This window comes from Malaclemys terrapin, chromosome 1 (assembly GCF_027887155.1).
Source record: "Malaclemys terrapin pileata isolate rMalTer1 chromosome 1, rMalTer1.hap1, whole genome shotgun sequence".
Taxonomy (NCBI): Eukaryota; Metazoa; Chordata; order Testudines; family Emydidae; genus Malaclemys; species Malaclemys terrapin.
The window spans coordinates 19402295-19424774 of record NC_071505.1 but is presented as its reverse complement, the minus strand read 5'-3'; the positions used below and the strand labels follow the sequence as shown (position 1 = coordinate 19424774).

The following is a 22480-nucleotide window of genomic DNA, read 5'->3' as shown; positions in this document are numbered from 1 at the left end:
AGACCAACAAAAATGATAAGGGGTTTAGAAAACCTGATCTCTGAGGAAAGATTTTTTAAAAAATGAGTATTATTTAGCCTTGAGAAAAGAAGACTGAAGGGGGATCTGATAATCTTCACATATGTTAAGGGCTGTAATAAAGAGCCCTTAATCAATTGTTCTCCATGTCCACTGAAGATAGGACAAGAATCAATCGGCTTAATCTGCAGCAAGGGAGATTTAGGTTAGATGTTAGGAAAAGCTCTCTAACTATAAGGGCAGTTAGGTGCTGGAATAGGTACCAAGGGAGGCTGTGGAATCCAATCAATCAATAAAAAGCAACAGAGTCCTGTGGCACCTTTAAGACTAACAGATGAATTGGAGCATAAGTTTTCGTGGGTGAATACCCACTTCATCAGACGCATGTGACACAGGTCTCTCTGTTGCTTTTTACAGATCCAGACTAACACAGCTACCCCTCTGATAATCAATCAATAGAGGTTTTTAAGAACAGATTGGACAAACACCTCCTAGGGATTGTCTAGTTTTACTTGGGCCTGCCTTCGCATGAGACGATGGACTAGATGACTTCTTGAGAACATTGCAGCTCTACAGTTCTATGATTTAAACCACAGAGTGAAATTCCTGACTTATTTCAGCTCTTTCAGTATTCAGTGTGCAACTCCGGTTCATTACACTTCTGTTTATAATGAAAATTTCCTATTGAAAAACTAGCGTCTCATCAGAGAGTTTCACTGCACAGAGATATTGTATTTTCACTCATATTGATACACTGTCGGCATTTTAATTTAGATTTGTGACAGTTGGATATATGTTTCTTACACAGGGCATCATACCTTGAATACTTGCATCTCTTCAAGAATCACTTCTTCCATTGATTCTGTATCCTGGTTGTAAATTGTAATGACTTTCAACACAATCCCATTATCTGGAAGCAAATAGAAAACACCACAGAAGTCATAACTGGTAGTAATATTAATGTGCCAGTTGACGAAGATCAAAATAACTTCTTTAAACTGATATTGAATAAAAACCAACAAACGTGCAAATGTATTGCATATTATTAGTTCTTTTATTATCCACTTTGGTTTTGAATCTTGAACACAAAAATACATGTGATATCAAATCAGAAAATGGAGGCCTAAATCTTCAAAGGTATTCAGGTTTCTAACTCCCACTGACCTCAATGGGAGTTAGGTGCCTAAATATCTTTGAGGATTTGGGCCTGAGATCTTTAAGGATTAAGTCACTTGATCAAGGCCACCCAGCAAGAAAGAGCAAAGTCAGGAACACAGTTGAGGTTGCTCTGTCTCTCGGTTCTGTGGTCAATCCACTAGACAATGTTGCCTCTCACTGCAGTTGTGTTACAATAAATTAACACATTGGTATAACTGTTGGTCTCCCTCTGCTTCATTTTCGTATTGCTGCCTGTTATTAAAGATCCCTTATTTTCCCGAGGCTGTGAGTTTGTCATCATCAGCGGCAATTGCTGCTTCCTGTCTCCTGTTATTGTCACTCATCTCTGATTTACAGGAGAACAAAATTAACCAGAAAGGCAGCAGGGGGAAAAAAAAGTTCAGGGAGAGATAAGAGATGTACATAAAAAGGAGCCATTCAAGTAGGCTCCAACACCTCTCCTCAAAGAAAAAAATGGATCAAAGAGGTCCATTTTTTGAGGGAACAGTTAAAAGGAATTACTGTCCAGAGCTCAGATTTTCATAACTAAGTCCCTCTGTGAATCCTGCTGACAAGCATGTTGTGGAACGTTATCCCTGAAGTTTAGACTTCCTCTTTGATAAGCCATTCAAACTACTCCATTCATAGTTAGACCACATGAACACTATAGGTGTTGGATCCAGATAGAGGAAGATTGACCCTTTCCTGCAAAATAATACCAAGGGCACCCCTGAATTTTTTTGCCAGAGTAAAGACTGCCTGATTGGGTTCAAAGTTGCTGAACCCAAGATTCCTAGGCTGGAAATTGTCGCCTAAGAACAAATTATGAAGAGAAGAATAAGCTGCAGTTAGGCACTAGTCCAGCAGAGCACTTAAGCACATACTTAACTATGGTGAGTGGTTCTGCTGGCTACATCTTTGCTTTTGCTTGATCAGGGACATTATTTGCTTTTCTGAACATGCAAGTTTTACTATATATACAAGTGTAAAGCATAAAATATGCAATCAACATTATGAAATCCAGCATAGAAGCATACGTGACAAGGAACATGGCATGTGATTAATTTCACCACATATTGGAATCAAAATTTTTAAAGTTTAGAAAACCGTATTAATTTAAAGCACGCCCTGCTATTCTACAAGTACACTTCTTTTGTATCCTTTGAACAGTGAAATGTGGTTTCCATCTAAATTTCATGAGTTAAAAGATAGCTTGCACTAAATGCTTTTTTTTTTGGCAAACTGGCCATTAGTGCCTGTGTCAAATAATCCCTGTTGCTATGATAAAATGTAGAGGTATGAATCTTTAAATCATTTCCAGACAAGTTCAGTATTGCAAAGATTCAAGTCTATTTTCAGGCCTTATTTCCATTTTCTTAAGTTCCGAAGAACAGTTAGGCATTAAAGGATGTTACCATTCTGTGGGCCTGCCCAGACTTCAAAATATGAAAGCTTGTGACATATTTGACCTTTTCCAAAGTTGTTTTATGGGTGCTAAAAAAAAGGGTATTTTGAGAAATCAAAATGTATTAGGATTGTCTGAAAACTTAGCAAAACTCTCAAACTTTTGGCAGCTTATTTTTGAATTGCAGGATGGGGCAACCCCGTCTTCCAATGACAAGTTCCTGGTACTGCATCACAGTGTAGGTCTAAAAACGGACTGTTTCTGTTTAACACCAGCCACCCGACTTGTGGTCCCCAGTAATAAAGCCAGCAGCTTGCACTGACTGTTTTGAAAATCAGACCACTTATTTTAATTTCTCCTGAATCTGGGTCTCAGGCGTGGCACTGAACTGTGATCAGTGGGAGTTGCACTTTTGAAAATTCAGGTCCCTTTGCAGGAGCTGTATTTTAGGCTCCCATTCTTAAAAACCTAGGCCCCAGTTTTTAATCCTTCTTTTCCAGCCCTTTTCATTTTTATTTCTGCCACTCGTCTGCTCAATGACCTTGGATAAATCGCTGCCTCAGATTCTCCAGTGGTGAAATGGGAGACTTGTAATCTCTCCTTGCATTTGGTGCTCTGCGGATAAAACGTGCTATGGAAATGTCGAGTATGATTATTTATTAGGATTGTGGTTTCATCTTGATGCCTTTCAAACAGAAAGAGCTTAATCTTGGAGAGGTGTCATAGATTTGTTGAAATTGGGAGGAAAAAAGATAAGATGCCATCTTTTTTATTTACCTGTGCCAATAAACAAGACATCATATTGCCCATCTTCAGCTTCTACTCTATCCACTGCTATTTGTTTTAGGTTGTACTTGCCATCGGTTTTCACAAGTATTGGCCTTTTATGGACAGGTTTGATGGGTTGATACATCAGTGGATGGCTCCTTGCAAAACGGATAGCTTCGTCAGGATAGTCTTTGGTGGAACCATACAGACCGCCATTGACTTTGCTGGCACACTGCAAAAACATGTGATAGGTTGGTTATACACTTGGATTTTTTTTAATGCTGCATAGATGATATAAGATAAAGACCTTATTCTCAAGGATGCTGACTCTCCACAGTTCCCAGGAGAAGAGAAGACATGGATGTTTGAGGGATTAGGGAATAAAGGGGGCATGAAAGAAGATGGAACTGCTGGAAGGCAAAGTCTGAGCAGTAGAGCAGTGGGTGACTAGCAAAGAGAAGTAATCAGGGGCAAAGATCTGCAAGTGGGCTGAGTCTTTGCTCAAACAGAATTCTCACTGAAGTCAATAGGCGTTTATTTAGTTCTTATTCAGGAAAAAGCATTCTGGTTTGGTCCCAAATGTATACAGAACCAGATTCTGCTTTTAATTACAATGAGAGCTTGAATTTGATCACAGTATGTATGTATGTATCTATGTGTGTACACACATATAGCACACACATGTACGTATATACACATAGGTGTGTGTATATATAAATATGTGTGCATGCACACATACACTTACATAAAGGGAGTTTTCTAACCAGTGTTAAGGCCTCTCATAACGTATTACAGAAATAAATTAGCTCCAGGTCTCTAATACATTAGCAGTAGAGCTGATCAGGTTTTTTTCAGACATAGGATATGTCTACACAGCAAAAGCTGGGCACAGGCTAGCCTACTTGGGCTAGCATGAATCCAGCTAACATGGGTAACAGCAGAAACAATGCAGCACAGGCTTCAGACTCTGCAAGCTAGTGAGCCGAATATATCCCAAGGATCCATGCTGGGCTTCTACTGACTGTGCTGAGCTGTCTTCAGTGCAGTTGGTTATCGAGTTAGCTGGATTCAAATAGCTCGGGTAGGCTAGCCCATGCTCAGGCATACCCAGAGACCTTTATTTTATTGGGAAAATGGCTTTTTTTTTTTGTAAAAAGATTTTTTGATGAAAAATTTACATTATCAACATTTTTAGTTTTTCACAAAAAGTGTAGTGCCTCTTTTCCTCTCCATTTTCATTTAAAATGTTATCAGAATGGTTCTTGGCTTTTTTTCATTAATCATAAGACAGTAGGGAGAAAGAAGTTTCCTACTCAGTACAGCCAGCCATGTAAAATGAGCAAAACAGCAACATTTGGTATCAATCTATAGTTTATTTTACTTTGATTGCAGAACGTACCATAATAGGAAATTAAGCACATTTAAAAAATGAATCCCACCGCACCAGCAGTAATTCTTGATCTCCAGACGCTTAGTGGCATTGCATTTAATTCTCATTTCTACCTCATCATGACAGTATTATATATCACGGTTAGCCTGAAATACCAATGTTTGCCTTGATCAGTCTACCATTTTGCAAAGCAAATACACGGTAAGTCAGTGATTGGAGCGAATTTACTGATTGGGTTAAATTTACTTATAGGGCTAAACTGTGGCATTATCCATAAAAGTTAATTTTTAAATATTATGTAAAGAATAGGATAATGTCCCCTAACTTAACATAGATTCTTCATTTCAAATTTGCCTCATGATCTCTAATTGAAAGCGTTTATGAACAAGCTGGAAATATTTCAGTAACATTCACTTCCTCCCAATCTCCGCATGACAGTGTGGTTTTCAGAAGCATTTCAAGCAAAGCCACAGTAGCAGGCTCTCCCTACTTAAATTGGATTTTCAATCAATAAAATGAAATAAAATCCTCTTAATGTTTACTGGAAATGGTCATTTGAAACATGCAGCCAACTATAATTGGCAATAACAAGCTCCTGCACTTGTCAAAGGGGGAGAAGTTTGTTTCCACTTTTGGGGGTTGGCTCCATGAATGCTCAGTGTTGACTTTGAAGTAATTGTCTAATCAGCCGAAGGCTGGAGTTTCACCAGCTGTTTGTAATAAAGGGAAAGGGTTTGGGGTTTTCAGAGAAGCTGAACCTCTGCTTTCCCTGGACTGCACAGCATATCGAGAAGCACCACCAAGTTCCATTGCAAAGTTCCAAGTCAAGAGAGATTTAATAAATACGATCCTTTGCAGGCTTTTATTTTTGAATTAAAAGCAGTAAAGGCACTCTAGAAAGGAATTGGTAGATGCAGCTGCCTCTAAAGTTTCCCTTCAACACCATTTCTGAGGAAGCTGGTGTTGTTTTCAGAAGCACCACAGTAAAAATGCACTAGATGTGACAACGGAATAGTAGCCTGATTACACACATGACCAAAGTAATACTTCCAGCAGATACGGACTGTAGAGTCTACCAGAACCAGTCTAGTTCTACCAAATATGTGAGCTCTGGGTTTGTGTGATTTAAAACTGCTCTTCTCCCCCAATTTATAGACTCCACCTAGTCTCATCCAACTGCCAACATCGATAGAAGTTGATCCATAGAGGTGAGCAAGGTTTGTCGCTTTCTTTTGTCACTGTTGCTCTCAGAATTAACTAAACATGGAGAAGGCACTGGGATCAATGCAACCAACATCTTTCCAAGAAGCGGCACCACCAACATGCCACTCCTGACAGTCTGGTCCCCACACACAAACTCAGAGAGCCAGTGCCAGGTCCACGCAAAGGTCCCTTTGTGCTACTGAAGCAGCACTAAATGACCCTACCGCTGCCCTAAATCTCAGTCAAGAATGGCTGAATCTTCAGCTAGCATAAAGCTAGCATAGCCAGCTGATCCAGGTCCCATAACACTCTTGAGCACAGGAAGGCAACACGATTCAGTGAACTGTGACTCAGGGTTCAGGCTCTGCCACTCACATGCTGAGTGACTTTGACCTCTCTGTCCCTCTCTTTCTGCTCCCACCCTTTGTCTATCTTCTCTATTTAAACTGTTAAGCTCTGAAGGTCCAGGGACTGACCCTTACTCTCTGTTTGCATAGTTTCTAGTGCAATGGAGCGACTCAGAGTCCCGTGGAAGAGAATGTCATTGATAGAAGAGCTCTAATGGAATTGAAATCTGACAGATACATGGCATTGTTTCCTATCTCTATGGGAGTTCAGCAAGGCTGCATTATGTCACCATTGTTCAACATCAATATTGACTGGTTGATGGATAAGCTTGAGGAGGCAGCCATTTGTGGCATTCACCTGAAGATCATTTTATTTTGAGATCTCAAATACACCAATGACATTGTCTTGTTCGTTCAGTTGGGGAATTGCTGCAGCTGATGTCCAATCTGGTAGAGCAAAAAGCAGTGCACATTGGTCAAAACAGATAAAACTAAGTCCCTGGCATCCTCCAGCTCTAGGTTATAGTCAGCTCAGTATTAACGTGTCCAGATGGGACACTGAACAGCTGGAAACTGTCAAATATGTGGGCAGAGTCACAGACAGGGCTGGAGGATGCTCAAAAGATGTAGACATGAATAGAACAGCAGCTCCTGCCTTGTTTCAGGGCCTTCAGCTTGCTTCGCTTGCTGCAAAGCTGTGGATATATGGAACCACAGTTACACCAACTTTATTGTATGGCAATGAAACATGCACACTGAGGAAGGCTGAAGAACCCCAGATTGATATTTTTGATTCCCATCATCTTCGTCAGCTGCTCCATATCAAGTGGCAAGAGAAGATTAGAAATGAGGATATTCAAAGTCAAACCCCTCCATCAGCATTGATTTGGTTTAGATGACTTTCTTAATATAAACATATTATTAGAATGGAAGACCAACAAATTCCGAAGCATGCAGACCAAGGAATGCTACTACATGTCCAACAATCACATGGTTGCCAAAAGCTTGGGTGATGCGATAAGATTGCCAGGGATGGACATAAGCTGAATATATAGCTAGACTACCGTAAGCACCTTGCCAGAGATTGATCCAGGTGGCACTGAATCTGCAAATTGGCAATGTCCCTTTGGTGATGACGATGATGACAGCACAATGGTGCCCTGATCTTGGTTGGGGCCTCTACGAAGAGAGGCCCCAACCAAGGCCCCAACGGTACTACGAAGAATAGGGGCATGATATGGGTGTCAAGCTGAAAAGGCACACAACTCCTTCGCCTGTCTCCCCATCAACTGGGCTGAATTTGGTTCCCGTGTAGCTGAGGATTTAGCACAGTATTTTGTCCTTCTTACCAGAAAGTTCCATTTAATGGCTCAGTGCTAGTGACTTGCTCAGAAAAAAAAGAAAACTCAGACATTCAGATTTGTTTAAAAAGATTTCCTAACAGAAATGTAGAGACTAATGTGGAAATCCTCATTCAGTTTTACTCAGTCCTTGCTCTGGGATATGAGGGTTTTGTTGCCTGAAAAAGGAATGAATACAGACTTTCAGAATAGTTGAGAAGAATCTAATCTTTGTAAAATAATCAACCATTCTGCAATCTGTTTACGGTGCAACCTCACTTCCTCTTATTTTGTCAGATACAATAACTGGCACAGCGGTCTCACGGAAAGTGTTAAATTTGGAGATGATTACTTCAGTTTCCTTCTACCACCTGGCTGGAAATTAGGCATTTTACTTCCCAGTCTTTTTATCCTGACTCAACACCAATAGCTAAAGTTTGTCCCCACATCAACAAAGGAACAAAAAGCCCTGTGACATCAAGATGGTAGAAATCTCATGTACCGTGTTCAAATCCCAGATATTCTCTTTAGGGGAACATATTCTATTGTACTTTGGTTTGTGACTCCTACTCCAAAAGAAGCAGCAGAAACCAACAGTAATATTTAAATGAGACCAGATGGTGAATTTGAGATTATACTATAGGGAACAAAGCTGCATTGGTATGGACTAGATAATCTAATTGGCCTTTCTACCTCTCATTTCTGTGATTCTATGATAAATGGATTGCACACAAAGTTTATTTTTGCATATGATCACTTTTAGTATAAAGCTTAATACTGATTCAGATAGCAAAGCAAAAGCAATACCATGAGTAATGAACCAGCAAACTGTTTACTCTACTGGTAAACTCAGGAGAACAAACCCTTAGCCAATTAGAAGATAAAGGGGTGACATTTCAAAGCAGCATGTGTGTTTTAGCTAAACAGGTTACATATGTAAATGGGCCTCACACAGCCAAAAATCTGCATGAGGCTGACATTTTACAGGAAAGGCTTGTTGAGCCTAACAAAATTGCAGCTGGTAATAATACCTTGTACAGCTAATTAGTTGCATAAGACAACTGTGGGGAAGGAGCCATATGGGGAGAGGAAAAAATCTGGGGTCTGATTCTCCTCTCATTCACACCATGGTTCAATTCCATTGACTTCAACACAGTCACTCTTGATTTACATCAGAGGAAGTGAGAGGAGAATCAGGCCTTCTTGACCCTGGGCCCGATCCTGTGAGGTGCTGACAAACTCTTGGGAGGCACTGTGTACCCTCGGCTATCCATGGAATGTGAATGTGCTGCGAACCTATTTAAAAGCGCCGACGCCCACCACCAAGAATAGTGGTGTTTAGATCCCATGGTGACGGGAGCCTTAGAGACATCGAAAATGAGAGACAGACAGACAGAGAGAGCCTGAGAGAGGGATGCTGGTTCATGCCTGTGAAGAAGCATCATCATAGACATTCTTCCCCTCTTTCTGTGTGAGGAATGTGTAAGTCATCCCCATCAGAAATCTGGCAATACACCAAATAAAAACTTATATGCCACGCACAAACAACTGTGCAGATGCCAGCTCCTGTATACTGGCAAAATATGCCATGGGAAAAAGGCCAGCTCTATTGTATTTAGAGTATGCCCCAGGGTTTCCTTTTCACTTAGTGTGCATTGGGACTAAGAGACATTTCTGGGAAAAGTCATAACAAAGTCGAGAAAGAAGCATGTTTATATTCTTCTTGCAGCTCTGTTCTTTGCAAATTTGTAAAAAAAAAATCATTTCCTTTCACCAAGTTTGTAAAATTGGCAAATGGAATGGAAAGCAGGATGCTCGGAAGAAGGGATAGAAAGTGGGAACTGGTTCAGATCAAATCTATCCATCCGTCTGTAGGGTCCTGGCACCATGGTACATAGCCATACATATTAAGGCCAGAAGGGACCATTGTGCTAGTCTGGTTTGACCTTCTGCATACCAGAAGCTATGGGATTTCACCCCAGTAATCTCTGCATCAAAAATAAATTCTGGTTGAGCTACAGTGTATCTTTTGGAAAGACACCCAATCCTGATTTTAAAACTTAAATTGATGGAGAATCCACCATATTCCTAAGTAAATGGTTCAAATGATTAATTACCCTTACTGTTAAAAATCTGCACCTTATTTCTAGTCTGAGCATTGGCCTATATTATTGGAATCAAGAACCATTTGATCCTTTGACAAAACCTGCATCAAATTGAACGAGACCTTTGAAGTAAGGTTCAAAACAGTGGATTAACTTTTCTTGATTTAACATTTTATATAGCCTAGATGATTCTACTATAAAGTGGGTGCACAACTGGTTGGAAAACTATACTTAGAGAGTCGTTATCAGTGGTTCACAGTCAAGATGGAAGGGCATATCGAGTGGGGTCACTCAGGGATCTGACCTGCCTCTGGTTCTATTCAATATCTTCATAAATGATTTGGACAATGGCATAGAGAGTATGTTCATAAAGTTTGCGGATGGTACCAAGGAGGGATTGCAAGTGGTTTGGAAAACAAAATTAGAATTCAAAATGATCTTGACAAAGAAATGGTCTGAATTAAATAGGAGGAAATTCAATAAGGACAAATGCAAAGTACACTTAGGAAGGAATAATCAATTGTACAAATAAAAAATCGGAAATGACTGCCTAGGAAGGAGTATTGCAGAAAAGGATTTGAGGGTTATAGTGGATCACAAACGATATATAAGTAAACAGTGTAAAACTGTTGCAAAAAAAGCAGACATAATTCTGGAATGTATTAGCAGGTGAGTTTTAAGCAAGAAACAAGAAATAATTATTTCATTCTACTCAGCACTGATAAGGCCTCAGCTGGAGTACTGTGTCCAGTTCTGAGCATCACACTTCAGGAAAGATGTGGACAAATTACAGAGAGGCCGGAGGAGAGCAACACAAATGATTAAAGGTCTAGAAAACATGACCTGTGAGGAAAGATTGAAACAATTGGGTTTGTTTAATCTGGAGAAGTGAAGACTGAGGGGGACGTGATATTAATGGGCTTAAATTGCAAGAAAAGAGAGTTAGGTTTGACATTAGAAAACGTTTTTTAATTGTTAGGGTGGTTAAGCACTGGAACAAATTACTTGGGAGGCTGAGGAATATCTGTCATTGGAGGTTTTTAAGAACAGGTTAGACAAACACTTCTCAGGGATTGTCTAGATAATAGTTAGTCCTGCCTCAGTACAGGGGACTGGACTAGATGACCTATCCAGGTCCTTTTCAGTCCTGCTTTGAGCAGGGGGTTGGACTAGATGACCTCCTGAGGTCCTTCCCAACCCTGATATTCTATGATTCAGTCCTACATTTCTATGCTTTTTTTGCTCTAACATTTTTCCTATTCCACTGCATATCCTGGTCCTGGCAGGGACCAGAAAAGAGGTAGTGAAATACCTTGAGAAAGCCTGGTTTTATGCTATTCCCAAACTACTGAAACCAGAAAACATTGGAGATATTGCAAAAAAGTCAATTACCACTTCCATGTATTTTTTGCCCCCAAAACCACCAAAACATGTAATCTTTGTAGACAGAATCATGAGGTAATAACTAGGGTCTAATCCAAAGCCCTCTGAGCCCCTAGGGATCTAACTGTCATTGTTTTACTTTGAGTGAAATATATTGTTGATAGTCTTAATAATGTATTGCTAGAGTCATTACATCCATTTTCAATAGCATCACATTGATATCAAATACTCATTATCACAATTCTGGACATTATGATATTTGTCCATCATGACCTGTTTATTTTATTTGCTTCCCAACTTGAATTAGACTGACATCACAATAGAAAATAGGGTTTCTCTTGGACCTACCGAACCAGGCCTGGGGTAAGGTACTTTTCCTTCATACAGAGACCAATGGTATTCAGGTCCTTCTTTATGAGCGTAAGGTCCATTGAAGGCTGCTCGGATGCTAGCTGTATGATAGACACATATAGCATATCCTCTAAAAATATTGCTATAAAATAAAAATCAAAGATGTTAATGCAAAGATTGTAACTGTAGTGTATAGTTTAGTGGTTGAATTAATCATACTAATAGAACTTATTACATAAATGTAATACCCGGTGAATGCATTAATAATGAGTACTCATGAAATCTAGATTTAGCAAGATATTTTAAAAATATGCCTATGTTTAAATATGTGATTGGTTCCATAAATCAATGGGACTGATTACCTTATCTCAGGTACTAACATGGCCTCCATCATTACCATAGTATCTGAATGCTTCACAATTTTTAATGTATTTAGTCTCCCAACACCTCTTTGAGGCAGAGAAGTGCTATTATCTCTATTTTACAGATGCAAAATTAAGTCACAGAGATAAGTGACTTGCTCAAAGTCACACAAGAAGTCCATGGAAGAACAGGGAACTGAACCTCAGTTTCTCACCTTCAAGACTAGGGCCCCTAAACTCTAGACCATCCTTCTACTCATAGACTTTTTCTATTCATTTGTATAATTTCTTGCTGAATCAGGACCTATGGGAATGATACACCACCACCTAAAGTCAATCTGAGTCCTTCTATTGACTTCAGTGGACAATAGATTAGGCCAGGGGTCGGCAACCTTTGGCATGTGGCCAATCAGGGTAATCCACTGGCAGGCCGCGAGACATGCCATCCCGCATGTTTACGTTGACTGGCCGCAGGCATGCCATCCCGCAGCTCCCAGTGGCCGGGAACGGTGAACTATGGCCACTGGGAGATGCAGGGGGCCATGCCTGAGGATGGTCAACATAAACAAAATGTCCCATGGCTCACCATCGGATTATCCTGACGAGCCACGTGCTGAAGGTAGCCGACCTCTGGATTAGGCTCTAAGTGAAGCGGAATTAAATTGATCAGTTATACAATGTGTATCAGCTATATGATATTTATCACATAACTGACATCTTCCTTAATTATAGACTGGTCAAATATGTCTCTATTACTGTCATATTTCCTAGCTGGTTACCTTGTAGTGTTAAAGAGTCCAAATATCACTGGATTTTTGTTATCCCGAGTTTGTAGCAAAAACACATCCTCTGTAAAAATGAAAATACAATGTTATTTATAGCTCACCTACTTTTCCCAGTCCCAAAGGACATAGAGTTGACTGCTTGTTAACAGTGTAAAGTTATTTCTCGATAAACACGACTTAATTTCACATAGCTTTTAAAAACATGATATAAATAAATACAAGAGTAATAGCCTACTCTGCAAATCCATTTTATATATTATAATATATATTGAAATATAAGGAACATATGCATTAAAATATATGTATTAGAAATATATGGTATATATATATATTTGTTTCAGAGTAGCAGCCGTGTTAGTCTGTATCCGCAAAAAGAAGAACAGGAGTACTTGTGGCACCTTAGAGACTAACAAATTTAGAGCATAAGCTTTCGTGGACTACAGCCCACTTCTTCGGATGCATATATTTGTTGTAATTCAAAGATTAGTAGTCACTTCCTGTTAATGATACATGTCCTATATTGAGGGTAAAAAGGGATTAGCAGGGAAGTTCACATTCTGTACAATGTGGTGTAACTTTATTTCTGTCCAAGATATTTACCTAATTCATCGAAATGTGTATCGATTCCATTCATTCCTGGCACAGAGCAGATCAGTCTGGTTTTGAGGAAAGTGCTCCATTTATTCACCAACATTCGCTGTCCTCCCATATCATTCTGTGTGGAGAGAGAAACAAATAATAAATGTAATTTAGAGGAATGCATCTAGAAGAACAATACTCTACGCTGAATTGCACTTTCATCATGCCTTTCAATGTCTGAAGCATACAATTTCAAACCACATTTCTATTATTCCACTTGTGTTATTATTTTGGAGTCAGTCTCTAGTAAAACTGTAGAGATTGATTCAATTTCTCATTAAAAGCTGTGGGTTTGTAAGAATTTTTAATTAAATACCAGGGCTGCAACTAGTTTTACCTGTCCAGCTGTTGTAAACCCTTCACATTTATGTCTACAGTCTGTTAACTCAATAGTCCAAACATTTTAGCTGACTGTATATTTTTATATGAATTGAGTGCAGTGCTGAATCAACAGACTTGGAGACAGAAACCCCAAATCTGTCTATGGAACAGTTACAGACAGGGCTAATTCACTGCAACCTTCCACACAGTGTCCTGCAAATATGTCCCAATACCTATATCAGGGAGTCCCCAGAAATTTCTCATCAATCCCAGTCGAACTATCCTCACTGTGGCTGCTGGCCCCAGTGCCTCACCTGCAAGACACTCAGTCCCCACCTTCCAACCCGGCCCGCCCAGGTGCAGTGTCATTTCTCAGTCTTGAGAGGGGACATGGGCTTCTGGATGCCAAGCATTGGTGATGTTGAGAATCTGGGTTTCAGTTTGATACCATCCCTATTTAGGATGTTTCATATACTTGACTCTCTTTTAACTAGGGGCTGCATAAGAAATTTTAACAAGCCGTTTGCTGGAGGCTAAGTGTAACATCCTGTGTCTCCTGCTAAGAAAGTAGTTTTGCATGTTGTTCCATTTGTACATCTGGGTACATCCATCAGTCTTCCTTTAGTTATGAAGAATGAATGTGGCTGCCTTCAAAGGCAGATTAGACACTGAGAAATCTGCAGTCTATTCCTGGCTGTGCTACTGACTTGCTGTGTGACCATGTCAAATCATTTCACCTCTTTTCCTCATTTTCTTCATAGGTAAAATGGGGATTATGCTGCTTACTAGCTCACAGTGGTATTGCAAGGATTAATTAGTTCATATTTAAAAGGTGCTCTCCACATGTAAGACTGGCTCTATTGCGATCTGTTTCATTTTTGCTATTCATGCAGAGAGGCTAGAAACTGGCTGCAAATGAGCAGCAGAATATTCCAATCCAAGGATAGCTCCTTGTTGGTATCCACAGGGAGTCCTGTTAATACTGTTCCTCCAATCCCTGATGTAGGTGGCACGTTGGGGCCAGGAAGGTATGTGCTGCGAGAATGTGACTGAGCTCCCATATCCTCCCATGTATGTAGGGACCATAAAGCATTGTGTTATTTAGAATGGCCTGGCAGTAGCTGTAAGTGGCTTTAGGGCTGGAGCCAACCCCTCACACAGCCAGTTATTCGTCATCCACCCCTTATTCCAAGGAGAGCTCTGATGCAGGATAGAATCTGGCTGGGGAAATGGTGTGTGAGCATTGAGTGCTAAATATCATTATTATTACCAAACTGTCACTTAACTGCAAAAGAACTAAAGATGGGCTTAAACCACAAAACTTGGATCCATGTCTGGATTTTGAACATCCTCACTAAAGAGTTCAATAGTGTTTGGATGAGGAGGTTCAGCTTCCAGCCCAAATGTGGGTTAGGATTTTGAATTTCCCAAAAGTTGGAGGATGGTTAGATGCGGGATTTTTGTTCAGACCCCTCTGACACCCTTCCCCTCTATTGCCAATACTAACTGATGGTACATTTGAAGGTTGGAGAATGTATGAAAAAGTGAGCACAAAGTAAGTTGTTCTACTAGAGGATCAGGACAAAAGAATCTCACCGCACATACTCGTCCAACTCTGGCATAAATGGCATGAGCGCCTGTCTCTGCCTCTAACGCTTTTTCAGTAAAGAAGAAATAGACTTTGTTATCATCCCGGTCTTCATTGTCGGGAATCATGTATGAGCCAACAAACTTTGGTTCTTTAAAAAGGAAGAAAAAAAAGGAGTTGGCTCAAGTTTATTAAAACATCATAAATATTTAAAAAATCAATTAACCATTTTAATAGAGAACAGGAAAATGTAATGAAGAAAGCAGAGATTTTCCAGGGAAAGGTCTACCATTTTTGGGGAGGAAATAGAGTAGAAACCTATTTTATTTGGGTGGGTATCTACAGAACATGTGGAAAACATTAGCTTCAAAAATATTTTTATAGCTCCAATTCGCATATCAATATGCTTTTGTATATGTTCAAGGAAAAGATTTCTTTCCTGCCCTGTTCTCTGGGGCTTTTACATTTTAGTTTAAATTAGGCTGAAACTTGGCACTGAGTTTATGTAGCAATCTCTGGCCACATACAAAACAAGCCCAGGAATACCAACTTTGGCTTCAGACAAAGTGCCGTTTACCAGTGAGATGAAGGACCAGCTCTGTTCAGCTAACAGAGGTGTGCCTGTAGCTAGAAGGAGCTGGGTGCACCTTTGTTAGGAAACAGTAACCACCTGAAACTTTTCTGGTTTGGGTTTTCATTACTAAGCTGAAATTTGGGTTTACCCATGTTGTGAACCTTTAACACAAACCTGGGCAGAGTTCTGAGTGATTCCTTTTCATCCCAAGTCATTCTGGGAAAGCATTTACAGCTTTCTTCAAAAGCTGGAACCGCATTCATTCCATTGACATGACCTCTTAAGAAGCTTAGGACCTGACATGATATCATTATAGGATGTTTTTTTAATGTAAATATTTCATACACTTCTGCTCTGATATTGGAGCCATAATGCTGTTTTAAGATGTTGCTGTCATTGAGGACTAAGCTGGGGATTTTATGCTGGTTGATTAAAATATAAATATATATTTTATAATATTTCCCCTTTTCATAATCACAGTGTAAAATAGAGGAAATTAAAAAACAAAACTGTAACCATACCACCATGAAACCTAATTTTAAACAGAAGATCTCTTAGAGATAAGATCAATTTTGCCTATGTATTGAGTACATCTATCTAACTTTTTAATTATCTCTGACATCATTTATATCAGAGGTTCTCAAACTGGGGGTCGGGACACCTCAAGGGGTAACGAGGCTATTACATGGGGGGTTGTGAGCTGTCAGTCTCCACCCCAAGTCCCGTTTTGCCTCCAGCATTTATAATGGTGTTAAATATATTAAAATGTGTTTTTAATTTATAAGGGGGGGGGGTCGCACTCAGAGGCTTGCTATGTGAAAGGGGTCACCAGTAAAAAAGTTTGAGAACCACTGATTTATATAGTACTTGCCATTGTAGTACCCAGGTCCGCGATTCAGCAAACTACTCAAGCATGTATTTAGTCTCATTGGAGTCAAGAGATTGAAACACTTGCTCAAAGTTAAGTACATATTTCAGTGGTTTGGTGAAATGAGGCCTTGTATCTAGGTTGAAATTCCAACTCACTAAGTCAATGGCAAAACTCCCATTGATTTCAGTGGGACCAGGATTTCACCCCTAGCATCTGAAAAAATCACCACTTTTGAGATGCCTCCAATCTACAACCACATTGTAGAGCCAATGAGCCAAATTCACTTGCACTGGCGCAAATAGATCCAAACTGCACTTCCTTACACCGGCCTTCCTCTTTGTTCCCCAGGTCTGAGGCCCACTGGAAAAGGCAGGCAACAGGGCTGTCACCTCTGTCCTCTCTTAAGGTGGAGGCTCCTTAGCTGATGCACTGAATCAGCACATCTAGCCTCCCTAAGCATGCACACTCCATAGGTGACCTGCCGGTTGTGGAATCACATTGTCCACTGCTGGCTGTGCTTTCAACCCCTTGGGAGGATCTTGTGCAGAGAGAAGCCCTCTCTAAAATTCTGTGCTGGATCCAGGGTGAATCTGGCTCATGACATTGTAGTTCTCATTTCTGATAAACAACAGATCTCCAAAGGAGATTTCCCTAACTTTATGAAGAGGAGGGGCCCTGAATCTTTCACTTCCTGTACCTTTCAATAAACGCTCATCATCAGGTTCAGTTCGAATATGTGGCATACGACCCATAGTACGCAAGACAGCAGCATCTCTCCCCCAGTAGTCATTGTAGAGCCCAGCAAACAGCTCACCCCCTGTAGACCAGACATATTAGTAAACAAGTTAGGGCAATACTGTACTTACTAGGTACTCTGGAAGTGGTGATGAAAAAAAACCATGATAGACACAACTTGTTAATATTCTCTACAACTTTAGCCAAGAGATTGAGTCAGCCACTGAGTATGTGAGGCTGTATATGAACTGAGAACATTAGGAAAAAAGCCAACCCATGGGAATGTATAAGGGATGCTGGCCTGTGGCACAATTTTACCCCAAAGCCCATAATTGCAAGACTTAGGAAAGTTGTAGTTAATACTTTGGACAAAACTGTGGTGTTAGAAGCCTGTTGGAAGCCAGCCTAGCTTTTGGAAGGTAGCGAGGAATTCTGTTTTCTCCAACATAGTGCAGACTTCTCTTTTGTGAGAAAAACATTTTGTTAAAAACTGAAAAAAACTCAGGATTAAAAATACCGGATGGGTTTAAATTACAGGAAGAAAAGTTTCCATGCTGACTATGTCTATACTGAGAGTCTAATATATTCATTAGTAAGATTAGCAAAACCAAAGGTTCCACCAGATTCACCCTTCCTCACGATACAAAACTCTTAAGCTACAATAAATAAGGAAGAGAAACTGGGTAAACTATTTTGGGTAGGGACTGTGGTTTTGTTCTGTATTTGAACAGCACCTAGCACAATGGGGTCCTGGTCTGTGATCGGAGCTCTGAGGTAGTATTGTAATACAAATGATAAATAATAAGAGAGAATGCTTAGATGCTATAGATAGTACTTCTTTACAAGGTGAAATTTCCTGTGTAAAAACAAATTGTGCTCCTCAAAAGGTGCCTACTCTTAACGGATCTAGGGCCTCATTCATGTCTTATTGAAGTTGATGAAAAGAGTCTTATTGACTTCAGGCCCTTAGAAATGACGGATGTTCTTGCGATTATGACACTAGACTAGGATCAGGAGATCTGGGTTTAATTCCTGGTTCTACTACAGCCTTCCTGTGTGACCTTTGGCATTCATTTAATCTGCCACAGCGCCCCATCTGTACAATGGAGATAGTAATGTTTCTTTCTCCTACCCACTGTCCGTCTTCTCAATTTAGACCAATGGTGGGCGTCCCTGCGGCCCACTGCTTGCCACAGCTCCCATTGGCTGGGAACGGTGAACCGCAGCCACCGGGAGCTGCGGGGGGCCATGCCTGCGAACGGTCAAAATCAGCAAAATGTCTCGCGACCCACAATCAGATTACCCTGATGGGCTGCATGCAGCCTGTGGGCCACAGGTTTCCCACCACTGATTTAGACTGAAAGGTCTTCATGGCAAGGTCTGTCTTACTCTGCTTTGTATAGTACTTAGAAGAATGGGACTCTGATTTCAGATGGGGCCGCTAGGTATTACATAATACACAGATAATATATAATTAAAATCATAAATTAATAATAATAATAATAAATCTGATTCTGTGACATACTGTGACTTCACTGGGAGCTGAGGCTTCAGTATCAGAGACTAATAAAATGCTTTACCTTATTGTAATCCTATTCCTTGTTCATGGTTGTTTATACCAACTATATTTCCAAGGAAAGTGGCATTAATCTTGTCATTTGCAAGCAGCAGGCTATTTTAGACCAGTACTACCCAATGGAAAGATTGAGGTGGGGGAGTCTGGTGGCAGGATATTTGCTGAAAGACAGCTGTGAACAGAAATGGGGCCAGATTTTTCAGAAGCGCGCAGCTCCCATTCAGGTACCAAAATGAAGCGACCAGATTTTCAGACGTGCCCAGCGTGGTGAGTGCTGATCACTTTTGAAAATCTGTCCATAAGAGACTTAAGGAGAATATCTAGGTTCTGCTCACTTTGAAAAATCCAGCCCTTCTCTAGGTGCCTAAATGGAAGCTGAGCAGTTTTAAAAACTTTGCCCCTTATGTTTTTAGCCCATAGATTTCTACTTAATAACTACCGGGATATTAAATTGTAGCACATTGTCTTTTTCTAAAAGAAAACATATGCAAACATAAATTTGATTTCAAAGTTTTATAAGAGGACAATATCCACCTCTTAAAAAATAAATAATAGTCATAGTCGACACAAGAGAGTCAAGTTGTTTCCGTCTGTTTTCTTGGGCAAATGTAAATCAATGAGGGATCCACAGATGCGTCCGCATGTCTGGCAGACATGGCCACATGTTTTTGCCACAGCCTGCTTTCTTCGCTCATGCTTCTCTTTGGCCTTTTCTGTTCAGCTGTTCCCAATGGCTTTAACTTCAGACCAACAGGTCTGCCACAATCCTGATCTACCAGCAGCAGCAGCAGCTTCCCATGTGTTCGGGTCGGCGTGGCCAGCTTTTAGGCGGGCTTTGAGAGTGTTCTTGTATTGTTTTCATTGGCCTCCTAGCACATGTACTCCCATTTTCAACTCTCCATAAAATATGGCTTTGGGGAGTCACATATCATCCATATGTACGAGGTGACCAGTCCAGTGAAGTTGCAGGGATTAGGGATTCAACACTAGTCGGGCAGCACTGGACTGGACTTCAGTGTTGATATCCTGTGTGACCACTTGCTGTTACAGATGAGATGCAGACAGTGCATATGAAAATGCTCAAGTTACATCAAGTGCCTGTTTTAGGGTGTTTTAATAATATACCATTTATGAATCTGAGATTACATTAGCATTTGGTTAGGTTTCACTAAAAAAGTAGCTTGTTATGACCACTAGATGGCACCCTTACATTATAAAATAAAACAGCTGCCACAAACTATACAAACAGACGGAAGTAAATTATTTCCAGTCCCAAGCTAATCTGTGTGGAGATTTCAGTAACACCATTTCTTGCTCCCTAATCAAAATAAACGTACTGATCAATAACATTTGCTAGTGATTATGGACTTTAATGAAAGCACAAATTTTGCTTGCACATCCCCCTTTAGGTGGGGATTTTGTTTCTGTTAAGAGTTATATGAGAACTTAATGGTACCATAAGTCGAAATAATGATTCTGGAAAGTTTACAGCAGCCTGGCAGCTGGGTCTGGTTCAGAGACCACAGCTGATTCAGAACTGAGGGAAGTTTTCCCCTAGGCTTCTCCTCATGGAGAATGGATATTACCTTATAACATAAACTGAGTCACCACCATGTAACATATCAGCAAATGAAATTAAAAAAAAAAAATCAGCACCCCAGTGGTGCTAAGACAAGAGAACTTGCCAGTGTCTGAATAATATTCAAAACATTCTTTGCAACATGTTAATGAACTACACAACCCATATATCGCCCTTTCAAAAATTGAATCTGACAAATCACAGGCTGCTTCATAGTAGTAAAACTGTGGAAATTTATAATTCAAAATATGATGTTTCTCTGCTTTGAACAAGTTGATTAGCAGGACAGTCAAAACATGGAAAATACCATCAGCTGGAAGATGGATGCAAATAAGCATTTGCTGTACTTCTTTTTACCATTGTGTTATTTGGATTGCAATAGCACCTAGAAGCCCCATGGACCAAACCCCCATTATACTAGGCGCTAGACACACACAGAAATGATATGCAGTCCCTGGCCTAAAAAGCTAACAATCTAAGTATAAAACAGTAGCTAACGGGGGAAGTACAAGGAAACAATGAGATTATGCTATGGTCAGCATGACAGGCAGTGGTTTCAGCACAAGAACTTTAACTTGATTCTGCAAACTTTTACCTTTTTGGTATTCAGAGATTTTCTATTTTCTCTCTTGTCCCACAGTAGACTTCAGATCAAGCCTTTAAAATCATATTATGGCACCAAAATAAATGGCCAGGTTTTCATATGTAGAAAGCACCCTCAGAACATAGATTTAGGTACTGACCTGAGGACTCCAAGTTTGAAAATTCTGGCACAAATTTCTACTTTTTTATCCCCCTGTTGTGAAGATTCCGCTATCACAGTGCATATTAATGTAGTGCTCTCCTATCTCTATCTCAGGGTTTTATACGGCCACCCAACTCCATTGTATGTGAGCACCTTCCCTGTAAAATCAATAGCAAAGTCTCTACTGGACTTAGAATCATAGATTCCAAGGCCAGAAGGGATCATTATCATAATCTAGTCTGACCCTTGTTTAAAACAGGCCATAGAACTTCCCCAAAATAATTCCCAGATCATATCTTTTAGAAAAAACATCCAATCAGTGACGGAAAATCCACCACTACTTTTGTTAAATTATTCCAATAGCTAATTACCCTCACTGTTAAAAATGTACTCCCTATTTCCCATCTGAATTTTTCTAGCTTCAACTTCCAGACACTGAATCATGTTATACCTTTCTCTGCTAGCCAGAAGAGCCCACTATGAAATATTTGTTCCTCATGCAGCTACTTATAGACTGTGATCAAGTCACCCCTTAACCTTCACTTTGTTATGCTAAATAGATTGAGCTCCTAGATTCTATCCCTGTAACACATAGGGCTCTTCTCTGAACCCTCTCCAATTTATCAACATCCTTCTTGAATTGTGGACACCAGAACTGGACACAGCAGTGATAGCACAAGTGTCAAATATGGAGATAAAATAATCTCCCAGGATAGAGTCCCCCATTCTGCAAGTATGGCCTACATTCTTTGTTCCTACATGTATCCATTTACATTTAGCTGTATTAAAACACTTCTTGTTTTCTTGCACCCAGCTTACCAACTGATCCAGATCTCTCAGTACCAGTGACTTGTCCTCATTACTTACCATTACCCCAATTTTTATGTCATCGGAAAACTTTATCAGTGATGATTTTATTTTTTCTTCTAAGTCATAGATATAAATGTTAAATAGCATAGGGCCAAGAACCAATCCCTGCGGTCGAAAGACATCCGCTTGATGATGATACCACATTTACAATTACATTTCGAGGCCTATCAGTTGGTCAGCTTTTAATTGATTTAATTGTGCCATGTTAATTTTATATAGTTCTAGTTATTTAATCAAAACGTTGTGCAGTACCAAGTCAAACTATGCAGTGTCTGTCACTTTTCCTTTTTCGGGGTAAAATCTCTGTTTGGGGTAGGATTTGTGTTTTGAGAGAGAGAGAGAGAGAGAGAGAGAGAGAGAGAGAGAG

The 22480-nt window shown here is 40.0% G+C and overlaps 1 protein-coding gene across 1 annotated transcript in view; it reads right to left on the bottom strand.

Moving 5' to 3' along the window:
* SEMA3E (semaphorin 3E) overlaps positions 1 to 22480 on the bottom strand; it is a 229448-nt gene that overhangs the window by 26946 nt on the left and 180022 nt on the right. The window contains exons 6-12 of the mRNA XM_054017241.1: positions 17306 to 17425; positions 15172 to 15314; positions 13216 to 13330; positions 12610 to 12679; positions 11466 to 11610; positions 3359 to 3581; positions 837 to 928 (exon numbers count right to left, since the gene is read on the bottom strand). Coding sequence (XP_053873216.1) covers positions 837 to 928; positions 3359 to 3581; positions 11466 to 11610; positions 12610 to 12679; positions 13216 to 13330; positions 15172 to 15314; positions 17306 to 17425 — 908 coding nt within the window. The remainder of the gene's footprint in view (positions 1 to 836; positions 929 to 3358; positions 3582 to 11465; positions 11611 to 12609; positions 12680 to 13215; positions 13331 to 15171; positions 15315 to 17305; positions 17426 to 22480) is intronic.